We start from the raw sequence: 24750 nt of genomic DNA, 5'->3' as shown, positions 1-24750 counted from the left end.
AGAGCAGCCCATTGCCATAAGACTGGGAAAAAAATAAACAAAAAAACAAAAACAACATGCTCTTGAATCATGAATATAATAAGATCCTTAAACTGTCTTTTCCAAATTTTCTGTATTTAATTCAGAGAAACTGTACATGTACATTTGAGTACTGCATTCAATAACAAGAATTATACGCCATTATCTAACTGTGGAAGAACCAAAGAATAGCCAAGATTATTTGAAATTTTGGTGGTTGTTGATCACAACTGAGTTTGCACACTGCATCTCTTTACAGCTGAAACAGCTGAAGTATTATTGTAACAAATTTATTCATGTAATTGATTATACTTCCCTGAAATTTCCTACCAAGTTGATAATTTTTGTAGGAAATAATGAAGTTGCAAAGAAGGATAAAAACGATGAGTTAACGACAGAAGTAGCTGACCTCCAGGCACAGCTGAAAGCCTCAGAGTTGGAGAAAGAGCAGTTAAAGGTGAGTTGCAGAGATTATCTTCGGCAAGATAATGACCACAACTATAGTCAGCTAGAAGAACCCACTTAAGACCCAAACTAACACTAAAGCAGCTGTCAATTTCTAAGCATATTACGGCTGCGAAGCTGATTTTGTTAGTGAATTTTCTCTTCCTGAGTAGATTTGTCTGTAGTAGAATGTATGTTCTCTAATACTTTTGCCTCTGAAGAAAAAGGCAAAAAAGCTGTTGGTAACAAGTATTTCCTTAGTTTTGGTTATAGATGGTACCCCTTTGTTCTTTGTAACAGGAAGAAACAAAAAAGTTGAGAAAAGAACTGGAAAACTTCAATCCTTCCTTTTTTGAAGAAATTGAAGATCTGAAATACAACTATAACGAAGAAGTAAAAAAAAATATTATTTTAGAAGAAAGATTAAAGAAGCTGTCTGAAGAGTTTGGCATACAAGTGGATAGCCCAGCCAATACTGCTGTTGATTAGACATTTTGTTTCCTCAGCATTGCTATGGAAAATAAATTCTAGGGCAGTTATATAATACTGATTTGTCTATTATTCCAGGATGAAAAAAAAATATTGAAGTCATAACGGTTTGGCACGTTCTGCAGCTTGCTGGATTGGATTAGTCAATGAATTGTGGTCAGTATTTATATGCACCAGTCAAAATGAAAACCAATGTACCTCCCCCATCTACTTTGCAATATTATTCAGAACAGTAATTGCAGTAATACACATTCTTAAGGAAAAGTCCATGTTTCCAACTCCTAACCACAAGTACAGAAACTCTGAAAGCACTTTATGTATGGTAAATTCCAGATCAACAATACTGTAATTTATTCTTACTGTCTTGCATCTCAACACAAGACAGTGTTGTTGTCGTCTCTGTTCTTACAATGTTATTTATTTTTACCTCAATTGTAGAAAATTCAAGAATAAAGAATGGAAAACATGCCTGCAGAACATCAGCCAAACTAGCAGTATTTTTGTAGATAAATGTACAGCTACTATGTGAAATTTTTCATTTTGTATACTTTTTATAGATAGATACATATTTTATAGTGCAAATAAAATAAAGACCAATCAAACCACTATGCATTCTTACTTTATTATTGATGCCATCTTTTTTCAAATACTTAATATTCTTTTGATAAATTTAGATGCAGTTGTAAAATGACTACTACGAAGTCAAGTCAAATCTCTTTCTACTCACTAAGAATCTTCAAAATAGAATGAGTATACTTCCTATTAACTTCCTCAGATCTTTGCACAAAAATAGTGGAAGTAGATGTAGGATGTAGCTTAATTAGTTTTTTCAGGTACTAGCATAACGCTGCAGCTTATCAGTTAAGTAATACCATAAAAAATTTTTCACCCAAGAGAAACATAAACGTTTTAAGAAATCATCATACTTCAGACCTAATTCTGGTCCCACTAGAAATCTATTCAGCACTGATAAGAAAAAAACTAGATCTTGAGTATGAATTCTACATGTTATTGTGTTATAGTAATTATATTTAGAAAAGTGCAACCTCAAACTTTTACAGTTGATTACATTCATTAACTAAGCTACTAGGATCAGCCAGTGTTAGACAACGTGCTGCTTAACCATTAGCAGTTCCAGAAATGGGTTCACAAGTTACGGATTTTTCAAATATAAAAATAAACATGCTGAAAGCTAGAATCTGTTCTGGATGTCACATATGTTATTACATACAATAAGCCATTTAAGAAAAACTTCAAACTGTAGAGTACAGAGCTTGCTGCTTAAAAGCAGGTAGATTCCTTTTTGTAAAGAGTTCTGTGATAGAAATAAGCGGAATGCAGGACATACAGCTATTAACTTAAAACAGAAAAATAACTTCAATCATCAAACTTGATATCTTTGAGTCTGTCAAATCTTTGACCGTCTAGTTTTGAAAACTGGTGAAACAAACTCTTTGGTCCAAAATCACAATCATAGTCATTTCTATTAAAAGAAATAACAACAGGCTGAGAATTCAGGTATGTCTCTGCAAGTGGCCAGCATAAACCAAGATGATGGCGATGGAGCTAAAATAAGAAGAAATAGATTCATTTAGAGATTTTGATATAGCAGCCTGAGAGTTCCCAATTTGAGGGGGAAGAGAGCTTCAGTTCTAGGATGCTCTACTAGGTCAATTCTGATAAACATTTATTAGTTATCTGTTGTTCGCATAATATGATTAAGTGAAGCACAAAAAGCAAACAAGAACCACCGTGTCCTCTAAAGCATCAGAAATAAAAATTAACTTGCTAATTAATCAAAGATCACATCAACAATCCTTATTCTCCACGTCAACATTACGAGAAATGAATTTTTTAAATAAAGTTCTAAAATGTTGACCGAATCCTATGTGGATAGGAAAACTATTTTATATTCTCAATTACTATTAACATAATGTAGGTAATAAACATTTTTAATAAACCGTCAGCTGTAGTGAATGCTGTCTGGTGGCTTGCTTAATTCTCCCATAACCAAATTTGCTAGGATTACTAATAAAGAATTTGAAAAGCAAGGTAAAAAGTGAATGATAAGCCACAATGCCTCAGCTACTACAAATTATTACAGTGCTTTCTATGCCTCTATCCAGATATTTACCTTGATTAAACATCCATCACGGCAGTGCCAAACAATTCCTTCAACTTTACCCTCACTGCAGCCTTCAAACCATGACACTATGTCATTTTGTTTCAAAGTAGGTGGATTCTTTATTTCAAATGCTCCATGTGGTACGAGAAGATGTATAGGTTGCTTTTTGCTTCCCAATCCTATGTTAAAAGGAACAAAAATCTTTCTGCAGTTACGTGTTCTAACATTTACCTCACTTTTATTACAGACATCAAAAAAGCACTCTACAAAGGCAGATTTCTATTAGACTCTACAGCAATATACTGTCCTTAAAAGACCAATTACATATCAATATCAAATGTAACCGTCTTCTCACGCAACTTTTATTTATAGAATATAAATTAACATGTCTCAGATGTTACAGTATTCGGTTTCATGCTCATGGTCACCTCCTCAGTAACCACAGAGCCACTAAATTCTTCATGCGTCGGATCACAATCCATATCACAAACATCTTAGTTTGTGAAATGGCACATCTTCTCGTGAATGTAGAATAACACTTAGGCAAGGCTGTTTAATTAAAGAAAAAAAAGCATTGCCTCTTCAGTGACTGAAGATTTACACTGAAAACTAAGGCCAAAAGTATAAAAAAATTTTGTCGCCATTTGTTTAAATTCTAACATAATGCTTAGACCATGTACTACTATTTTTCCTCTCCTTCCTTGGCAGTTACCCTAGCAGCCAAGCAAGGAAGTTAAAATTCATTTGTGCTCATGCTTAATTGTGTTTTCAGTTAGCAGGCTTTGAAAGGGAGAAGTCACAGACAAAATTTAGCTTTCAAATTACATTTCCCAAAGATGATACTCATAATATTTAATAATTTTAAAACTGCAACTTGTGACTAATTCCAGAGACCAAAAAAATCTATGGCTGAATAAAATTTTCTATTTTGATGAACTAAGCAGCATCAAGAAGAGAAGCACCCTCAAACAATCTGAAAATATTTTAAAAACTAATGTTTAAAACAGTTTTTCCAGTTAGTGTATTTTTTTTGTTCTGGGAAATTCTCATTAAGAATGAGATGGTACTCATTAACTGTCTGAAAACTGCAATAAGCATCAGTTAAAACCTGCATCTTGACTACTGAGAAAGCAGTCTTCAACAGCACAGCCATTTTTCCCTTTCAGGTGTCACACAGCTCTGCATCAATGTAGCAGAAACCTCAGTTTCAGGTATGCCATAAATTGTTTCCTATAAATAGATATATGCAATAAGTATATATTTTTTAAAATCACAGTTACCTTCGTGCAGGAGTTTTTATGGTTCTTTGCATGAATAAAACTGCTGCTCTTTGTTGAAAAGCTACAGCAAAGCATTTTCATATTAACTCCTGAAGAACACGCAGGCAGAAAGAGGTTTAACAGACAAAATTGTAACAGATAGACGTTCTGAGCTGAGCAGTTTTTGGGTACCAACCTGTGAGTATTCTTCAAGCTAGCCCTTTCTTTCCTTTCTAATAAATGTTACATATTTAAACATGCTTTTTCTTTTCTTCTAAAGAGGAAAAAAAAAACATTATACAAAGAAAATTAATGCTTTTCCAGCTAAAATATCACTGAATAAAGTATTTTTATCCATACAAACTTACCATACGGATTCGCATTAATATTTGTCCCAATAAGCTCCAGTGTTTGTTCTACAAGTTCTGACAGTGATACTGGTCTAATTTCCAAAAGCCCAGGGTCAGCATGGTGTTTCAATACAAGTGCCACTTCAGCCTCATAATTTACAACAGATGAGTGCCAGCAATACTGCTTGCTGTTTTTCTCCACAGGCACCCAACCTATGGAAAAACATTGCATTTTACCAAAGTATCTAAATGTATCAAATGCCAATTAAAACTGCATATGCATCAAAACAAAAACAAAACAACAACAAAAAAACACAGCAGTTACCTTAGCTAAAAACAAAGTATCTAGAGAAACAGTTATATCTCTAAGAAACAAAAGAGGAATACAAACATGGCAATTTTCTAGTACGGACATACAGAGCATCAGCTGAAGGCAAACTGTAATTATTTTCAGTATGTCAGAACAAAGCCTTTCTGGATAATGAACGAATAATATTTTGATTGTTTTCTACATATGTTAACTACTATTTTTAACTCTGGAACTAATTCTGATTCACCTCAGAACAGTATTTTTTCACCATTTTACCATATGTACCTGGCATATGTCCATTTTCATCAGGCAAAGGATTGCCATTAGAGAACTCTATTTCCTTGGCTGGGATCCAGGTATCTGGCACAGGCTTGAAATCCTCTTCAACATTCCAAATAAATTCTAGACATATAAATGCAGCATTTAGAATTTGGCAAACTGTTAGAATTACATTTTAATCTTCTGTCAATGCAAGCATTAAAATACTGTGATCTAAACATTATTCGAAAAACAGTAGCACACATTACTTTGTAAAACCACCAACACTTGATTTACAGTCTAGAATCAGGAGGTTTAAAGTAACATATTAGCCTTTAAGTAGTTAAAATTAAGAAACAGCTACCTGAATAGCCAATAATACATTTAAACTAGGAGAAGAGAAGAAAAGTTGAGTGACATGAAAAAAAAGGGAGCTGGATAAGCGGCATTTCCTGCTTCAGATGAGAGGTGAAGTATCCAGCAGAAAAAAACACATCACCAGAGCAGGAAAAAATCTTTACTGACCTTTACAATCTTCCACTGAATATAAGAATCGTTTGAACCTTTTTTCAGCTTGTTTGTTGGGTCTTCGGTCCAGCCTGGCCCATAGGTATGGTTGCCCTACAGATCCCAAAGGTATAAAAACAGCAGTTTACTTAACCACACAGTACAGAAATCAACTGCATAAAAGTTAAAGTATGAAGCTGTCACTCATCTGTCACCTCAAAAATTTGACATCCAAAGGACTGCTTTAATTAATGAATTAGTTATTGTATACTAATCTGAAAATCTACTTGTAGAATTTTGCCTAGTTTAATACAAAATTTTCTTACAATTTCAGGGAAAGGCAAGAACCCCAGTGATGCAATAAACCCATCTTCTAATTTTCTCCCAACTTCCATAATTTTGACCCTTCTCAAGGAAATTAAACATCCTCTTTATAAACTCTAGCATGTAAAATACATTTACTAATAATTTTTAAAATGTAGTATGTTAACTTAAACTATATTTCACATACATCAGAGAGTAAAATCTCTAACAACTTTATGGACATCTTACTGTATTTATGGTAACTATTACTTTGTGGTCAAGTAAAACAGGCCAGTCAGCATGAGAAACTTGTGTATGGATCTTCCTTATTACCTTTGTAGGTAGTTACGTAACAGCAGGTTCCGTCCACCTTTTCAGTAGGAATTGCATTGTATATATCTGCTTCTAATGCCTTTTCATTTAGGGTTTCAGTTGCCAAAACTTTAAATGGCTGAAAAGAAGACAGGTATTTTAAATCCTAATCACTGTTACACCACTGCCTTGTTTTCACAGGTTCTTGCTTTGTACAGTTGGCCTCTATGAATTCAATACTATACACTACATTGCTGATTTCTAATACTATCAAAATGAACCGTCGTTTCTGGAAGACAAGTTTGAAAAATCCTGTAAGACAAAAAACCAAAGGCCAACTATTTGTGAACTCTGACCCTCCTTTCCATTCTGGATTAGTATTTAGAGGTTTTTTTGCCTTCCACTTTAAATGGTGCATGTAACCTAGATGCGTTCCAGTCCAGCATGACAGAATTTTGAGAGATACTTTCCTATATCACTATGGTAACAGAAATCCAGCATGCCTGCCTGCTCCTAAGTTTTGGGTTGGAACTGAATGGCAGTGACACCATCATCAATACAATACACGTATCAGTGATGTGCAAAGCGGCAAAACACTCTAGTACAAGCTTAGTGCCAGCGTTAACAAAACGTTTTTCCACTTAGAAAGAATACAGAAATAAGGCATCCAGTGATCTGAAATAATATCCAGCCATGATTAGTTCACGTTTCTACGAGGTATTAGTAGTAGTACTTCTGTAACAGTTTTAGTGAAACCGTGTTAACATTTGTGTTTGGATTAACAAGGTTTTCCAGTATAATAATCATCCCTCCCTCCTCTCTCCCTAGTCAGCTTTGAATTGTAAGATGGTCACTGTCTCTTCCTGCTGATCAAACACGAAGCCCTCATCTTGAAAATGTCTCTGAACACAATACATAGAACTCACAAAATGAGAAGCTCCTACTTTGCTTACACTGCATGACTATTTTATAGAATCGAAGAATGCCCTGGGTTAGAAGGGACCTTAGAGACCACGTAGATCCAACCCCCTGCAGCAGTAACACCACCCACCAGCTCAGGCTGCCCAGGGCCCCATCCAGCCTGGCCATGAACACCGTCAGGGATGGGGCACCCAGTTTCTCTGGGCAGCCGTGCCAGCACCTCACTGCCCTCTGAGTAAAGATATTTCCCCTAAAATCTAACCTAAACCTCCCCTCTTTACTTTAAAAAAGTTCCCCCATGTCCTATCACTACTAGACCGTGTAAAAAGTTGGTCTCCCTTTCTTCCATAAACTTCCTTTCAATACTGAAAGGCTGCAATGAGTTCCCCCTCAAACATTTCATTAATCCTATCTGTAACCATAACATAAATTACATATGAGGACAACATTTTCAGGACAGTGAAGAAAACGTCAGTCAGTTTTCCTACCAGCACTACCTTTCTTTCCTAGCAGCCATAGCCCCAGTGCTATACCCAACCCCATGCCTAATCCCATCTGCTTTTTCCATATGAAGAAATAACAACTTAGGGAAGGACCCTAACACGACCATTATAGGGTGCAGGTACTGAAAAGTCAACAACGCAGTTACCGATGCAACGGCATTATTTTAGTTCTTCCATTCCTTAATCAAACATCAACGGGAGAAAATCACACAGACGGATTCCATCTCACTGCGCAGCCCACAGGTTTTTCACTGGAACTGGACAACAGAAAGTGGAAGCCTCCAGCAGCACCAGATGCCATCCCGCCCTCTGACATTCCTCTCTCGCCCCCCATGCGCTCCCCTGTAGCCGGGCCGGACTTCACTCGGACGACACTGCCGCCGACTCCCGGCCTCGGCCCCCCAGGCCCAGCACTTCCCCCGGCCGACGCCGCCCCGGGCACCTGGCGCTCCCGCTTGGCCGACGGCTCCTCCTTCACCTCGGTCACGAACAAACACGGCACCTTGCGCTGCACCGCGCACCTGCGGCTCATGGTCCCGCCGGCCCGGTCCCGCCGTCGGCCCCGCGCCCAGCCGGAAGCGCGCCCGCACCGCGCTGCGCCATGGGAGACGTAGTCTGGCGGCGCCCGGCAGGAGCCCCGTGCCGGAGCGAGGCCGCCTCTCGCGTCAGGCGGGGCGTTCCGCGGCGGGCGGAGCGCCGGGACGGGGCTCGCGCCGAGGCTGAGGCGAAAGCCGTTGTCTGTTACTGGAGCCGCTGCCTTCGCTCGGTAGCCTTCCCTCCGCCTCTGCACGGGCATGGAAGCGGTGTCCCCAAGGAGCGGAGACTTCCCAGTGTCAGGTTGTACCTCCGGCGGGACAGCCGCCTCCCTTCGGTGCCCAGGTTCTCTGCGCAGTCAGAGTTAGGGTAGTTCTTGGCAGCGGTAACTGTTTGTTTCACTGCGAACTCCTGCCCACTGATGGTTCATTATTCATCGCCTTAATCTGTTCTCCTTAATTTTCTTAACATTCCTGGGTGCTGAGTTCAGGTGGAAGGTGTGTGTAACTTCTAGGGCCCTTTCATGTCGTTCCTCTGTTAAAGCTCTTGCTTTTCCTCCCCACATTGAGCCTAGCCAGCGGTTTCAGGTGAGGTCATTCCTTGAGAAATAATTTTATTTAGCGAGTAAGTCACAGCAGTCAGGCATGCCATATGCATTCTGATGGTACATCAGTCCAGTGTGCTGTCTTCTTTTCCCCAAAGAATGCTCTAGTGCACCTCTTCCAGGTATTGCTAGACCTCTTCCTTCAATTCCACCTTCTGTCTACTCCAGTACCTATATCACTTCTCTTCTCCTTCGTTCTTACTACTCACAAAGCCATGGCATCCTTCTCGTTTTCCCTTCTGCTCGTCCTTTTATGTTTTACTTCAGAAGTCTCACATTTTGATCTAACAGTGCTTTTCAGTGTTCATCTTGAAGTCAGTAGTGTCACACAATGTTGTAAATCTGATCCCATGTGGTGGGAATGTACATCTGATCGCTTTCCAGGATTAAAAATTTATTTTCATCCCTAGATATTTTTTGTGCAGAGGCAACCCAGGACTTGAATGAGAATGGGAGTGTTAATTGGTAACACAAGTGTATGCTGTTCTCTCTGCTTTAGCTGTGGCAGTGGACATCATGGGAGCGAGAGAAAGCAATTAACATAAACAGTATAAGCACTCAGCACCTTAGAGAGTACTGACAGGAAGCAGCAAGTGTCTCAGTCCAAAGAGAGATACGGTAAGGAAAACATTGGGTACAAGGATTTTGGTTAAAAGTCTAGGGATAAGATTTATATTTGTTGTATCAAAGATTTGTTTAGAAGACCACAGCTTCTACAGTGAGAAGTTGGGTATCATATAAACTATGCCAATTGGGTTTGTTCCATTTTACACCAAACTGTTTGAAAGAAGAAACTTTGCAAGAAGGAATTTTGAAAGAAGAGTTTACAAGAAACTCTTGGCAATGGTTCGATTTTCCATACTTTATTCTTCAGCAATGGGAAAAGGGAAGATGTTCAAGCCTGAAAGATTACGAGTCATCTGATGATGTCACAAGATCTAGAGTAACAGTGGAAACCGTGGATACGTAACATTCTGCCCTTGCTTGCAGCCGTCTTTGACCGTTAGCAAACCTGGCCACCTCCTTACTTCTGCTGTGCTTAGTTTTAGCTACGCTGTCATTTGGAGTTTTATTTCAAAACAGAAGCAGAGTCAAAGTTCTGAAAACCCAATTTTTAAAGAAAACTACTGTTTTCAGGATAAAATTAAGATTTCCCTGTACATTGATAGCTTTTATGTTTTAATGTATGCTCTGCCTGAATAAAACGAGTAGAGTAGATGCATAAGAAGTGAAAATGGCTGAAGGTGGGAATGAACGCTGTTTTTATTCTCCATACGCACAGGTAAACGCTATAGATATTAGAGTGGTTAGCATCCTTGACTTCTTTGATACATGCATATTTAGAGGGAGATTTATTATCTAACACTAGAAGTTGATATGTCTCTATCATGGCAGCATACGTAAGTCAATTATCTGATCTTCAGAAGTGAGAAGAGCTAGTTGTCCTAATTACTTCTGTGACTAGGGCTCAGATACTCAGGGAGCACAGAAGTTAAAGATCTCACTTAAAAATCACTCATTATTGATCTCTCTTAATCTGTCAGTGTTATATTAAATCTGAATTAATAGACTATGTTTATAATTTCTGCTTACACTGACTACCTGAATTTCTTTAAACCTGTTACAGAAAATGAAGCCATTCAAAATGGGTTTTGTCCTTTAAAGGACAAAAATTGTTGCAACTGGTAAAAATCCAGGAGTCGATGCAGGGTTCTTGCTTATTGCATCTATTTGAGCATTAGTGATTTAGGCATTAATGCTTCGGAGACGGGCTTTGGCTCCAAACCCCAGCATGTCTCAGTGTGTGGACCAGCTGTATCGTCTGAATTCCAAAAGCAGTGTGGTTGATTCAGCTCCTTCAGCTGTTAATGTTTGCAACTGAGTGAAATTTATCTCCCCAAAGCAGATGGGAATATTCCCATTTACTTCAGGGAGAGTCCAAACATTTGCAAGCGTGACTTTGTTTTCCTTAAAAAAAAAAAAATTAGACAAATTCATTAAGAAATAGCTGGTCATCTGGTGTTCCCAACTCTCAGCTGGCATGTAGTTGATATCCCAAATATAAACTTGATTTTCCCATATTCAGAGTAATGGTTATGAGCACGTGCCTGTTTGTAATTATGAGTTTCCTTGCCACATGCTTGAGAATGATTGCTCAAGTTATAGCAAAACGTGAGTTGTATAATCAGAGAAGATGCTAGAATTGAAAAACTTTAATAAGGCAGAGGGAAAGAATTTTGACTAAAGAAAGGGACTTTCATTGGAAACGTGCTAATTGTGCACTATTGTACAAAGACTTAATCTGGAAAAATCTTGATCAGTATAATCCCAGCATTGTGATTGTATGTAGATGTGAAGCAGCAATAATTAAATAATTAAACAAAACAACATCAATATTTTTTTTTCCCATTAAGCTTTTGTTTGTCATATATAAAAACAATGGGCAGATGGTGTGAGCAGTGTAATGACAGTAGTCTCAAAACATCAAATCCTGAATGTTTTTAGTAACTTGTCAGTATTTTTCATCATTAACTTTTTATAGTTGGCTGCTGTCTGGTTTCTCCCATTAATGAAAATGAGCTTTATTGAAGGAGATTCACATTTAAGGCAGCCACTGATACATCGTGTATGGGAATTTAGTATGTCTTAGCCTCAAAATCATTCTCCTCATTAGGATTTCTAGATTCTGCCACTGTGAAAAACCTCTTAGCTGTGATACCTTGTGTGCATTATGGAGACAAGAGAGGTGTCCGCGTAAAGGTAGAAAGGAGTATGTTCCTTCAAGCACAATTTTTAGTCTAAAATCAAAAGTGACTTTCTCCTGCCAAAGTGGTTTTGAATGGGAAGTGAAACAAAAGAGTTTTATTGCAGTTCTGTAATCCATGTCTGACAAGTCTGTACAGGGATTACAAGTTCCTAAATTAGTACAATTTCAGGTTTTTTTTAGGCATCTTTATGTTTTGGAGTTTTTATAGTCCTTATTTTCCTACAACTCCATGTCTGTTAAGAGAGTATACGCACGAGATTTGCACTTACACAGCAGATTTCATTTGAGATAGGTCTGATTATCCCATTCTGTAGAAGAGGAAACTCAGACACGCATAAATAAATATGGTGTACAATAAAAATATTTTTTTCTTCCCAACATCTCATAAAACTTCTGCAGTAGAGTATGTCACTGTAGAGTATGTAGACAGTTTTACTCTATTCTTATCTGGCAGCAGTTCTGGATCCTTTGGCTTAAGTGTAGATAACTTTAAACATTCTAACAGGCCACTGTATGGTTTTCCAAAGTGTTAGCCGTCTGGTCCTCACAATACACTATGTATTAGTCAATGTAGTCCATTTGCATTTTTAAATTTACAATGTCTGAAAATGTTTTGTCTCGCAGCAAAACTGCAGCAACATCTTGTGTTTCTGGGAAACGCAGCCATTAGGCTGTGTGAGGATCAGTTGCGTCTTCCATCACAGCAAACCTCGTAATATAAATGGACTTTTTCTGCCACCTAGTAACAGTAAGTAAAAGTATTTTCTCAACAGTTTGTCCACTAAAGTAAGTAAATATTTGAGAATATCCTTAAACTTCCACTGCTTACATAATGCATGTTAACATCAAGAAATGCACCACTGCAAATAAATCAGGTGTGACCAGCTATCACATCAAGTTCAAAGTGAATGAAGGAGCTGTATTGATATAGGGGTTGCTATATTAATTTATGTAGGTGGAATGTTACCAATCCTCATAGCCGCTAGTTACATAAAAGATGAATTAGTAAATGGCAATTCAGATTGCTGAGATCCATCGAGTACACATTTTATGTGAACTTTTCATCTGTGCTGTGTTTTTGGAGTAGTAGATGGTAAGTCATCCTTTTTTGCACTACACAGAAAATACAAGTTTGATTTAGTATGAAGATTTTGTTTTATAGGAAATCATTAATCTTTTAGCTTCTGAGTTGATAGGGCCTTTTCTGGCCTCACCCTAGACCATCTTTCAGGGACTGAAATATTAAAATATTTTCCTTCTCCAGAGTGTAATAGTTGACACTCAGCTGTTCCACAATGAATATCACCAATAGATTGCAGTTGTGTGCACTACACTTTCTCCACTGTCATTTTCATATAGTAAGTTCATACATATAGAGAAATCCAATAGTTTTCTAAGAAAGTATCTAAAATTATCCATTTTCTCTGAGGAAATGATTAATGTAGTTTATTGCCAACTACTCACAGACTAGAGAATTGAGAAGCTAAAAGCAAGCTATAACCACCTTTCCCCTCCGTCCTCTCTCTTCTACCTCCTCCTCTGAAGCAGCACAAGGAAATGGGGAATGGGGAGCTGCAGTCAGTCCTTAATGCTTCATCTCTGCTGCTCCCTTATGATCACTTTTTGCCCAGTGTGGGTTCACTCCAGTGGGATGCCATCCTTCCTGAACTGATCCCACATGGCCTTCCCACAGGCTGCAGCTCTCCAAGCACTGCCCCAACGCAGCTCCATGCCTTAGGGCCCATTCTTCAGGCACTGCCCCACACAGGTCCCCGCAGGCAGTAGTAGTGATGTTTCTATGAGTGTCCATACTGCTTTTAGTGCAGTTTCATCATCCACAACATTTTGGGCATGGTGTGAACTAGAGAAGATTCCCAGTAGACACTGTGGGCAAGGTACACTCCTTTCTAGGAGTAATGCCCAAAAATCAGAACTGGAAAATGGGCCCAGACTTTTTCATTTTACTGGAATATGTGTAACTCCACAGTCTGGGTGCTCACAATAACATTGCAAATACTAAAACTATATTGATTTATTTCAAGTCTTAAAAATCTTGTTAAAGTTTGATTTGACTTAGTGCTTAACAGTGCTAAGTTCTTCCAAATTAATGCTCTGTGGAGCAGTACAGGCCTGCCTCCTGTTTAGCATGCTTAATATATTTCCACAAGCATAGTCCTAGAATCATTGACTCACTTCAGCCAAGATATTGCTAATCATATATTTCCCTCTGTTGTTAACTATCTACAAACAGATTGGAAGAAAGAAAGTTACTGACTTAGACTTGTCTATCTACTAGGAGGAAGAGATAATACAGCCTTTTTTAAACAGCACAGAATGATTAAAATGCTTCTCTTTTCAAAAGGCTATAGTGTCAACGGTTTACGGGCATTTGGCCCAGTTCTGTGAAGGGGACAGGGGACCCACAGGCCCACACCCCGGGAAAAGGGAAAAGGGAAGAAGAGTAAGGAGATGGCCCTGAGAGCAAAGAATAGCGGCAATGATCTGAGGAGAAACAAACTAATTTACTAAAATAAGATATCGGAATGCAAAACAACACACTATAATACAATATAATTACAATTTAAGCTGATAAATCCAATTCAGAGAGAGAGAATGTCCCAAAATCAAGGTAGGCCTTACTCTACTACCGACAATAAGACGGCTGGAGAGCGCGGTGCTGCCAAGACGAGAGATGGGTGGAAAAAAGGATGAGGTCTCGTGATCTGCAAGTTTTTATACTGCGAGCTTTTATCTTTTCCCTCCGGCTGGAAAATGGTAACAGAGGAGCAAAGTACCCTGGGGACTGTAGTAGTCCTTCTCTTCTGAGAACCAGGTACATTCACTACCTGATATTATGATGTGGAGTACCAATAACCGAAAATCATAAAACCATGACGCTATAGTCAGCAGTGTGTTATCTTTTCCTTCAGAGGAGCTAGTATGCGTACATTTTAATTCTTTCTGTGTTTGGAGGGTGCTCTTTTGCCTGAAGAAGATACTTGCTAAAAGGCACAATTAGTCTATTTGCAGATACTTTAAATATGATAATTATTTCAAAAGTTTACCTGTTGGTCTGAACCCAGATTTCATATTGCAATTCCCTCCTGAAAAAATCAGTATCATGTTCTTTTCTGCAGATACTGTATTTCAACAGGAAGGCCAAGAAGGGATACTGAATTCAGCCCATAGTCAAGAATCGCTCAGAATTCAGGAGAATTTTTTAATACCAATTCACCCTCCACTGATTATAAACCTCAGCAACAAAAAGGAGGATGAAGATGAGGATGAAGAGGAAGATGAAGACTACAAAAATAGTAAACAAATTTCCTTTTTCCTCTTACAAGGAAATAGAATGGATGTTTTTTGCCTCTTGCAATGTAGTTCATAGCTGATTTATTATCATGACTATTAACATTTTTAGGAAAGAGTTGTTGACAAGTTTTTTAAATTGTTTTCCAAAAAAACTGTTGTCACCAGATGTGTGAGTAAGCCAGTATTTTCTAACTCCTGCAAGGCGTCTAGTTTTGTATTTCGGTGCTGGTATAACTCACATATTCCATTTTTCATCAAATAGAGTTTAAAATGTTCAGATGTACATTATATTATAGTGTTTGACAGACAAGTTCTCAATTTGAGGATGATCTGAGCAGTTGGCATTTTCTCATTTAGAAAGACATATTTTTATTATCTCACCAGTATTCTTAATATTTAATAGTATGTGTTGACTGAGGACTTGCTGTGTGGCTTAATGTTAGCCAGTACTGTTACCAGTGAGCGCTTAGGAATGTTCAGTAGGGGATTTACAGTAGCAGGTCAAGAACCAATGTGTTTTCATGGTGAACAAAATGTTTTTGATCTGTACATCTCCAAGTATTTTCTTTCTTTGGGATTATCTGATTTTATGGGTTACTTACGATGTAAAAATTGCCAATTTAGGAAGTACTTCTTTTTATGGGAAACAGATTTCTGAACAGGAGTTGGGGCTGTACATCATCAATGAAGGTTTGTTTACAAAAGATAGTCGTTTGTCTTCAGCTCAAACCATTTGCTCAGTTTGATTTATTAAAGTGGCTGAAATCCAGTTGGCAGTCTCATTTTATTACAAAGAACTTATTCTTAAGTCTAGTAAAGAGAGTTCGTGCAGTATGCTTCACTGGTTTACACATATATGTATTTCAAACCACATATATTAAAATATGTAATTAAGCAGTTGGATGTGTCTCGCTTAGAGATTAGTCTTCTTAATCTTAACTGAGACAGATAAGGAACACTCTCTTCACCAGCTGTGCCAGCAGACATTACAGCTTAACAACATTGGGCAGAGGCTTTGTGACAGGAATTCCCTGATGACGTGTTCATTGAGATTTCCTTGTGAGTGTAAACAAACATTTAGCAAATGAATACTGAAAATGGTTTTAAATCATTTTAAATCAACAAACGTTGACTTTTTAATAGATGCTGTAGCTGAAATTCCGTTGCACTTGGAAAAACCTAACATTTAGGAATAATCATGACAAAAATGAAAATCATTATGTTATTTGATAATTAGGAAACATTAAGGGTCTTTGAATAGCATGACAAGATATCTGGTAATCTTTTACAAATGTTTCCTACAGATATTTGTGATTTGTTGGAAAAGACTGCTGCAGACATTGAAGAGGAAAGAGCAATAAAGGAAGTGTGCTATAAATCTGGTAAATATGAAATTAGTGACCCTTTTATGAACAGCAATGTTGCCAATATAATAAAGAGATTTTTTTCACATTTTGCGGTATGTTTAGGAGAATATTACAGGATTCAGTACCCTCAGGAACACCAGTCAACAGAATTCGTATCTCCATCTCCGTCTTTGGAAAATGAGCAATTACCAATGGAAACCGTCGAGCATGATCTGTGGAAAGGCCGGTATTTTCATCTTTGTGGACAATATTTACCATGTCTTCTTTAACCTGAGTATTGTGGCATTTTCTTAGAAAACTCAGATGTTACACATCAGTGCTTAAGTTACACAATACACTATCCAAGTGACTAATAAAAGAGAAGAATATAAAATAAGCAGTTAAAGGAAATTGCTTTGAGCTAATTACTAATTCATAGATGTGGAAGGAAGAGAATGACATTTTCATTCATTGTGCTTATACACAGGGAGCTAAAATGTTCTTTCTGTTGCCTTTCCAGGTGACAGTAATGCAATTCCTACAAAATTTAATAATATGAAAAGAGAGAGAGAGACTTCAGGAAGGAAAGTATCAGTAAAGTGTGTTAACAGAACAGATGATAAATCCTGTGAAAATGAAGGTAATTAACATCGACTTCTCGATACTGAACATGGTGTGGTAAAGAAAGCTGCCATGAATCAATATGCCTGCAATAAACTTCACCATTTAAATATAAAATACATAGGTTTTTTTCTTGTTACTCATGTTATATGCACTCCTCCTCATACTACATCATTAATTGTAAAGACTGAAAATACCATTTATGATTCCACTTGTTTTAAGATTATAGTAAATATAAAAAGCCTTTATGCTCATTACATTTGACTTTTCCCCACTTATTTTGGAGAAAGAAATGGCTTGTGAAGTCAACAAAATAAGTGTAGGAATGACTACAGGAGACGTTACTTTCAGAGCAATCTATGTATGTTTGCTTAACAGCATTTACTCCTTTTTCTTCATATACTAAATACAGGTAAAAAGAATAAGAATTACTGTATTATTCCTTTTTCTCCCCTTAGTTTGTCAATGCAAAATAATTCATTACCATGCTAGGGATGCTTGGTCTAGCTTTGAGCAAAGTGGTGTGCATCTTCTAGCTTCAGACAAGTATATAATAGTATAAATGTATCTTACACGTTACTTCTTTTACTACAACTTATGCACAGTATATGTCTTTCTATTAGATTATTTTTACTGTCGCTAGTAAAAAGTTACCACTGAGAAGCAATTCTGTAATTCACTCAAATCATACCCACATGAATTTAAAGCTTTTAAATGTCACGTTTATCTTCTTTTTTTTTTTTTGGGGGGGGGGGGGGAAGGAGGGGCCTTAATGAATTGTCTATTTGGTTTTATTATATTTTTTGCATTTTTTTATAACTTCCAGTGAAAATGTAATTATAAAAATTGTTCACATTTAATTTTTCAATATGTTTGGTATAGATGATTTTCTTAAGCTTTTCTTCATTTTCTGTAGAAGGTGATTATTTTGTGGCACAGAGAAACAAATTTGTTAATGGGAAAAGAAGTGAGGCAGTACCTTTTGAAAAAATACCAACTGCATCAAAGTATTCAAATGTAAAAGGTACTTAATTACTGTATATTTTCTGATTTTTATGTGAGATTCTATTTTGTACAGTGTTATTGAAGATTTTCTAATTCTTAATGGGAAATGTTCTGAGACAGAATCAATCAAAGTCATTGTACTTATTCAAAGTACTGTTGGACTCTGTTATTATTAAAGTTTGAGCTTGCTATCAAGATTTTGAGACCTTGAATTGTGCTAGAGGAACTGTAGCAACTTTTGCTTCTGTTTTGTGAGATGATTCTTTCAAAATAATTAAAGAGTAAAAGAATGTTCCTTACCTAAAGAGACCTGTGTGTGACATGGGAGATTAGTTTTTCAACACATCATAGCATTTCTTGATAAGAAAATGTGTGCTTTTAGAAAAGTATATCTGTGCTATTTAAATCCTTCAGCAGCAAACAGCTCTGAACGGGTGAGGAAATACCACTTTAAGGGAGTAAAGAAAAAGAAATGGATTTCTGAGGAGCAAAGAAACTCACCTAATACAGGAACAGGCAAAGGTATTTTTAGAAAACAGTTGGCTTATTCATTTCTGTAAACTAAATTATTGAATGATTTAGCACTGCCTCGTTCTGTTCTTTGTGTCACATATGGACAATCTGTATTTTGACTGGACTATCTGTACAGAACATTTTTTAAAATTTTGTCTTCCAGCCTTCAGTTTTCTCAAATATGTCAAATTTTGGGTAATATCACAACATTTCTTTAGAAATTTGTTTTTCCAATTTTAGGAATTCCCACTTCATATTCAAAAGTTAAGCCAAGTTACCAACGAAATTATCCAAGAAAGGATGATGAAACTGCTTCTTCTGTTCGTTCTGTGAGACAAACTGAAAGAAACCCTTATTTCAATTCTTCAGAACCTCGAAGATCAGTGTATGTGTTCTACCGTAATGTCAGAGTCCTACAGGATCCAATGTTTAATGGATCTACAGGTGAGTTCCTGCTTACACAGAATTCTTAAAATGGCTCTTAAAGTACCTGACTGTATTCTGCTGCTTTCACGTTTGTCACTGCAGGTGAAAATTTAGGTTTTTATATCTAAATATGAATACCTGTTTAGGTACTTATAACTAAACATGGAATGACTTTTTTTTTTTTTTTTTGTCTTTGTAACTAGTATTTCACTGGAGTTTTACTTATGATTTATGATTATTTTAATTATTTATGATTACTTTTCTTCTAGAATAAACAAAGTCTTGGACTGTATTCTAACTTCCGTTGCCAATTTAAATTTGTTCTGAACTTTTGTGATATACATTATTATGTTCTCATATTGCCTATACCGAATGCAGGACCAAATTCATTCTTCCTGCCATTCTTCCAGAATGATGTTTTCCTTCATCTTTTTGCCATCTGTCTTCTTGATAATACCTACCATGTCATGAATTTGACAAGAAGCTTAGAGTGGGCTTTGGAATCTCATATGTTACTTTCTGACTCTCTCAGGTGTAATTAATTTTTTATCTTTCACTTATTTTAAATTTTATAATACAGCTTCGCACAGTATAGTACCGTAATTTGGGTTTTATTTCCAATCTTCATTGATATTTTGGATAATTGTCTTTTTTCATATGTCACCTCAGTGACAAATAGAGTGATAAATAATTTAAATAATTGTAAAACAAGACGTTGCCAGTTTTATTTATTTTTGTTAAGCTGGATCTCCATTTTGAGGTGCCTTCCTGTCTTCACTTCCAATAAAAGGAACATCCTTTGACAGATTATTGCTTTTAGATGAGAAAATGTAAATGAAAACAATCTCAACATCATTATTTAGCCTTAGGGACTAACAGTTTGGTGGGTTTTTTTCCTTGTAATATTTGTTTTGTTTAAATCTGAAGAGGTTTGTATAGGAAAAAAAAATTGAAAAGATATATTTTACCAAATTTGCAGTCTAAAAAGGGATAGAGCATTTCAAAGAAAATTTGTCCAGAGTTTTTGTCTTATGAAGACCTATCACCATTTTCGATACCTTTTCTTTGAAGAGTACCTGAGCCATTGGGTTTGGAACCAAAAATTCTGCTTGACACAAATGAAAAATTTTGGACCCAAACTGAAAACTGTGGTACTTAGATGCTTCATATAAACTGAAAAACAGAATTATTATGCAATTACTTGTTGGAATTAATGGAATTAATCTGGAGTTAAAAGAAAATGAGGAAATCGGTAAAAAGGCATTTTTAACCAAATGTGGTACAAAACGATTGTTCATTAACATAATATTGCCTTGCATCTGATGCTTTTACAAGCAGAGATAAAAGCGTATGTTGGGTTATGGATTTATTTATTCTAAAAGCAATTGACTGTTTAGAAAGATTTTCAACACAGGCACATTCGTTTTGTAGAATCTGTGAGCATCATGAAAATGATGAAAGGTTACAGATGTTTTAATGTACTAAAGGTAAAGTGTATATTTAATGATAGCTTTCATTTCAGGGGTGATTATGATTCACCTAATCCATTTTTTGATACTTCAGTAAATGTTGCTTTTAAATCACATATCAGGCTGAGATAATCTTTCCTGAAATTGTCGCTGAAGTTAAGAAATTATTTTTTATTTTTTCTTCTACAGACAAATATTCTTCAGGATCGTACAGTGCACCAACTTGGAGAAAAAGAAATCCACATGCAAAGACATTCTCTAAGTTTAAAACAACCATTCAGGTAGATATGTTGTAGAAATATTTATAATTCAGTGTTTTTATTAAGTGTCTCTCCTATTTGAGAAAATGTATCTCTTCAAGTCTCTTAAAACTTCCCCAACCAAAGATTGTAAGATTCTAAGCAATGCTGAATAATCTGAAAGAATAGTTAGTAGTTTTATTTGTAGACGTATAATTTTGTGTATATAAATAACCCATGATTTTCAACTGTCTATAATGTTACTGATATGAAAACAAAATATGTACCTGCTTTTTAAATGAGGAGATACGTGCAGAGGGTTTTGGCTTCTAGCGCTGGAGAAAGCAGGAGAGACTGTATATGTGGATACTCTATTTGTCTCTCTCTATTTGAGTGCACGTTAAGTATCTGTAATAGCTGTAACAGCCTAAGTCCAAGTTTGTAAAAGGTCAAGCTACCTAAAAACTCAGAGCATACTGTAAGAACCATTAATACATTTTACATGTGTCTTGAACACAGGGATTAGAACTTGTATGTCCTTTCCCCCAGATAAATAGCCAGTCTACATTCTATACTTCATTCAGGGAAAACATTGCCTTATCTCCCGTCTGTTCCCCAGTGGACTAATAGGGATTTCACTCAGCAGTTGCATGGTTAAAAAATGTGGAAGAGCAGAGCAACCTCATAGTTCTTGAAAGCTTTACCTTATAGCTTGATGAGAAAGTACTTCTCTGAAAATGAGAAGAAGTAAGTTCTTGAAAACCTGTTGAACCCTGCCCTTTCTTGGGTGAATTCTTTCATTGCTACTTTATTCTATAGAAGATGATCATTAACATTTTTTTCTGAGCAACCACTTTGGTCCTTGGAATGATTATAAACCAGCTATAGCAGATTAGTCTAAAGTGGGTTGCAAAAGTGCAATTTTGTAGTCTTGTCTTTCAAAGCTCTCCAGGTGGCCTGGTTGTTAGCATTTGGATGACTTCACTCAGGGAGTTCAGCATTACGCTGTTTTGATTCCAGTCAGAGATGCAAAATTCTGCTTAGGCACCATATAGATGCAAAGCACTTGAAACCACCTACTGTAATCTAGGCTTGCTGCCATGTCTGGTTACTTCATGCAAGTACTGCATAGTTCTCAAACATCTGCTTTGAAAGGTTTTGGTGGAAAAAGAATGCACATTTTGAAAATAGATTAATTTTATTAGTATGAAATATTTTTATTTCTATTGCTTCTGTAATTGTTGAAAGTTTAGTTCTTAAAATTGCTCTGAAAGAGCATACAGTTTTACTCAAATTATACACAAAATGTTCAGTATGTGTATTTTGACCACAGAGCCAAGAAGAAATGGAGATGAAGAAAAAAGGAGAATGATTTATAGGCAGCAGAAAGATATGAAGCCAATAATTCAACTTTGAAGAAAAATTTAAGTTACAGAAGAAAATCAAATACTGCACAACTGGACACCGAAATGATACAATAAGATGCAGGAAGTACACTCTAACATTGAAAAACGATAAAGATGTATATTAAAAGTATTTTCCGTATGTGCACCTATAAAGGTCTTCAATCTGCTCACAAAATTTAATCTGCTGTGAAAATTTGACAGTAGAAATGATTTTTTACAGACTTCAGCTATATACTGCAAGACCGATAGTAAAAGATCCTTCAGCAGTCTTCTCCCATTTTGTTGGACAGATGCTTTAACGCATAATTATTAATATGAATAGATACTATTAACTGTACTTGGAACTTTCATAGGACTTCGAATCAATACTGATGCATTCTAGAAAATGTCTGTGTTGCTGTGAAAGTCAGATTCACAGATGATGTAATTGTTAGGTGTTTGGGGGTTCAGTCTGAGTTTGATCTTGATATGTCACCATTTTTGCAAGAATTAACTGAAATGTGTTTCTACACACATTTTAAACAAATGTATAAAAGATTTGATAAAGACAGGGTCTTAATATTGCTTTCTGAAAAAACAAACTGTCTAAGTGTTTGTAATGAACGACAGCCTACTGTTGTTTCCCTAGAAGGCGTAAATTTGTTTTACCATCTTTTCTTCATTTCAGTGATCTTTGTTGTTGTTCTATATGATCTGTCAGTTTGGTTTCTTGCCTGTAAATGGAGAGAATGGGATTTGATCACCTTCATTCTTCAATTGGTTCAATATGTCAAACATTAAACGGCAATGTGTGAAAATATATTGACTGCCACACCAGAAGGCAGATGTACGCAGGAAGTAGAGCCCAAAAGAGGATCTTTAGAAGATTAAGACAAATGCCTTCAAAAAGTCAAAATAGCTTTGAATACTGAAAATTGCGTAATGTGTGTGCCACGTAACAGAAAGAGACATGTTTCAAAGCGAGTTAAGATAAAGGGGGCCAGGCAGAGAATTATCTGTCTTACATTGAATACTGGTCAGTAGCCAATGGGCGTGCCTAATACGGAATAGTTACATATATATGAATTTATATCTTTGTCTCAAACATTTTCCCCTTTTTTTTTTTATTTTTTGCATTTACCTGACCCTTGGTCATTCGTAGAATGTACTCAGTTTTGGGGTAGAGCCCTTCAAACTTTTGGAGGGAGTGCTGTGGTTCAGTAGCAGCCACAGCTGTGAATATAAAAGCATTTTGTTTCCTTGCAACATTTGTTTCATATTGACTGAACATGAAATTGTATCAGATGCCTTCTAGGGTGCCTTCTACTTTAAATTATTATATTCTGTGAGAAGTATCATCATACTTTACTGAAAATATCTTGCAAAAACAAAGTGGTGAGAATGCTTTTGCTTTTATAGCTTTTAAAAATTTAATTTTTAATAATTTAAATGTTAAAAATGCTGTAATTATTGCAGTTGAGCATTGCTTTCCTTAACTGAGAACAGATTATCTGTTTTAGCTGAGATATAGAAATTGTAAAAGACACAAAGCATCTTTTTAAAATCATTTATGAAGCGTACTGAAAATGTCTCCCTCTCTCTAATTACACATTGGATTTTCAAATTGTAGCACACAGTGCCTTGCAGCAGCATTTTGTGTTGTCTGCCTGAGGCATTTTAAAATCTTGGAGGGCCATTCCGCCCGGATATTTTTTAACACCTTGAAAAATACTTTTAGTCTCATTTTTCCACATTATCTCAATGTAAATCTTACATTTAGTGATTGTTCAATCTCTCTGTAGTTTACAGTATTACATTAAATTGAGCTGGTTTTTTTTGTTGTTGCTGTTGGTTTTTTTTTTTTTTTGCATTTAGTTAAAAGGGATTTCAATATTTAACTTTTGCAATATCGTATTTTTATTTTTCATTTGGTTTTGAGAGTAGCAGAGCAAATTTCTTACTATACCTTAACAATTTTATTTCAGAGTACATTTAATACTGTTTGCTTGTTCAGGTGTCAAGACTGTTGATTTTCCTTATCAATGTACTTGTACAAAAAGTGGAATTTCAAGATGTTATTGCAATTAGTAACTATCTGCTTGCCAAAAACGTACTTAAAATTACTAGAAAGAACAGATGGGGATAAAATTTGAATGTTGCCCAGTGTTCCAGCATCGGATAATGACAAAGTAGTCAGTGCTACAGTTTTAGACTTCCCTGGTAAATTCATATTTAATGAAACATGTTGGGAGTACCGAATGGTGTGGAAAAAAATATCATTATGGCTGACATAATTTGGATTTGAAGCAGTAGCAAAGTGAGCTCCCAGTCTCCAAATTTATGATCAGTGAATGAGAAGTAAGTTGGTTTGTTACTGTATTTCCATCCAAACATATATTGTGAGATCTGAGAAAGCATTATGACATCTGAAAACATAAATATTCCACTCGATTCTCTCACTTAACTGTATTTAAACCAATAGAGCTCTGTTAATCTGTGTATTTATTGTAGTTCAGAGCTAATATAAAAGGAGATGAGTCTTAGCCCTTTTTTCTTTTCTGGGTGTAGAAACTACCGGTGACCAAAGGGTGAACAGGTCAGAGGAGTCTAATGGTGAGCCACCTAAAGCAGAGACCGTGCTTTAATGTATAACATTGTTACTATAGTATGTTTAAAACACAGTGTCTGTGTATTCATAAGTACAAAATAAATGCACCTAATAAAAATGAA

General features: G+C 36.3%; 3 protein-coding genes across 10 annotated transcripts in view; 2 read left to right on the top strand and 1 right to left on the bottom strand.

Moving 5' to 3' along the window:
• The window catches only part of CEP290 (centrosomal protein 290), a 50238-nt gene extending 48685 nt beyond the window's left edge, over nucleotides 1-1553 (top strand). For all 3 annotated transcript variants that reach the window (XM_021385342.1, XM_021385343.1, XM_021385344.1), the window contains exons 53-54: nucleotides 369-475; nucleotides 763-1553. In XM_021385342.1, coding sequence (XP_021241017.1) covers nucleotides 369-475; nucleotides 763-951 — 296 coding nt within the window. In that variant the 3' untranslated portion in view covers nucleotides 952-1553. The remainder of the gene's footprint in view (nucleotides 1-368; nucleotides 476-762) is intronic.
• Nucleotides 1-8545, bottom strand: part of C1H12orf29 (chromosome 1 C12orf29 homolog) — an 11955-nt gene extending 3410 nt beyond the window's left edge. For 2 of the 3 annotated variants that reach the window (XM_021385349.1, XM_021385348.1), the window contains exons 1-6: nucleotides 8242-8545; nucleotides 6397-6514; nucleotides 5779-5874; nucleotides 5281-5397; nucleotides 4704-4898; nucleotides 3086-3255 (exon numbers count right to left, since the gene is read on the bottom strand). In XM_021385349.1, coding sequence (XP_021241024.1) covers nucleotides 3086-3255; nucleotides 4704-4898; nucleotides 5281-5397; nucleotides 5779-5874; nucleotides 6397-6514; nucleotides 8242-8331 — 786 coding nt within the window. In that variant the 5' untranslated portion in view covers nucleotides 8332-8545. Of the gene's footprint in view, nucleotides 1-1554; nucleotides 2518-3085; nucleotides 3256-4703; nucleotides 4899-5280; nucleotides 5398-5778; nucleotides 5875-6396; nucleotides 6515-8241 lie in introns of those variants that run through there. The other variant, XM_021385347.1, reaches the window with a different exon arrangement.
• C1H12orf50 (chromosome 1 C12orf50 homolog) lies at nucleotides 8498-24750 on the top strand. Of its 4 annotated transcripts, XM_021385353.1 has the most exons (12): nucleotides 8498-8636; nucleotides 9437-9555; nucleotides 12329-12452; nucleotides 14859-15018; nucleotides 16321-16398; nucleotides 16486-16605; nucleotides 16883-17002; nucleotides 17900-18007; nucleotides 18403-18510; nucleotides 18742-18945; nucleotides 20586-20677; nucleotides 21969-24750. In XM_021385353.1, exons 3-12 carry the CDS (start codon nucleotides 12426-12428, stop codon nucleotides 22005-22007), a joined length of 1056 nt encoding a protein of 351 aa, XP_021241028.1. In that variant the 5' UTR covers nucleotides 8498-8636; nucleotides 9437-9555; nucleotides 12329-12425; the 3' UTR covers nucleotides 22008-24750. The 4 variants fall into 4 exon arrangements, with proteins under 4 accessions (XP_021241028.1, XP_021241027.1, XP_021241026.1 ...); XM_021385351.1 differs by lacking the exons at nucleotides 8498-8636; nucleotides 9437-9555 and adding an exon at nucleotides 9867-10219 and having other exon boundaries at nucleotides 14842-15018; nucleotides 18406-18510; XM_021385350.1 differs by lacking the exons at nucleotides 8498-8636; nucleotides 9437-9555 and adding an exon at nucleotides 9874-10219 and having other exon boundaries at nucleotides 14842-15018.

Source organism: Numida meleagris, chromosome 1 (genome assembly GCF_002078875.1).
Source record: "Numida meleagris isolate 19003 breed g44 Domestic line chromosome 1, NumMel1.0, whole genome shotgun sequence".
In the NCBI taxonomy this organism is placed as follows: Eukaryota; Metazoa; Chordata; class Aves; order Galliformes; family Numididae; genus Numida; species Numida meleagris.
Note: the sequence above shows the minus strand (reverse complement) of the source record. Positions and strands in the feature narration are given on the sequence as shown.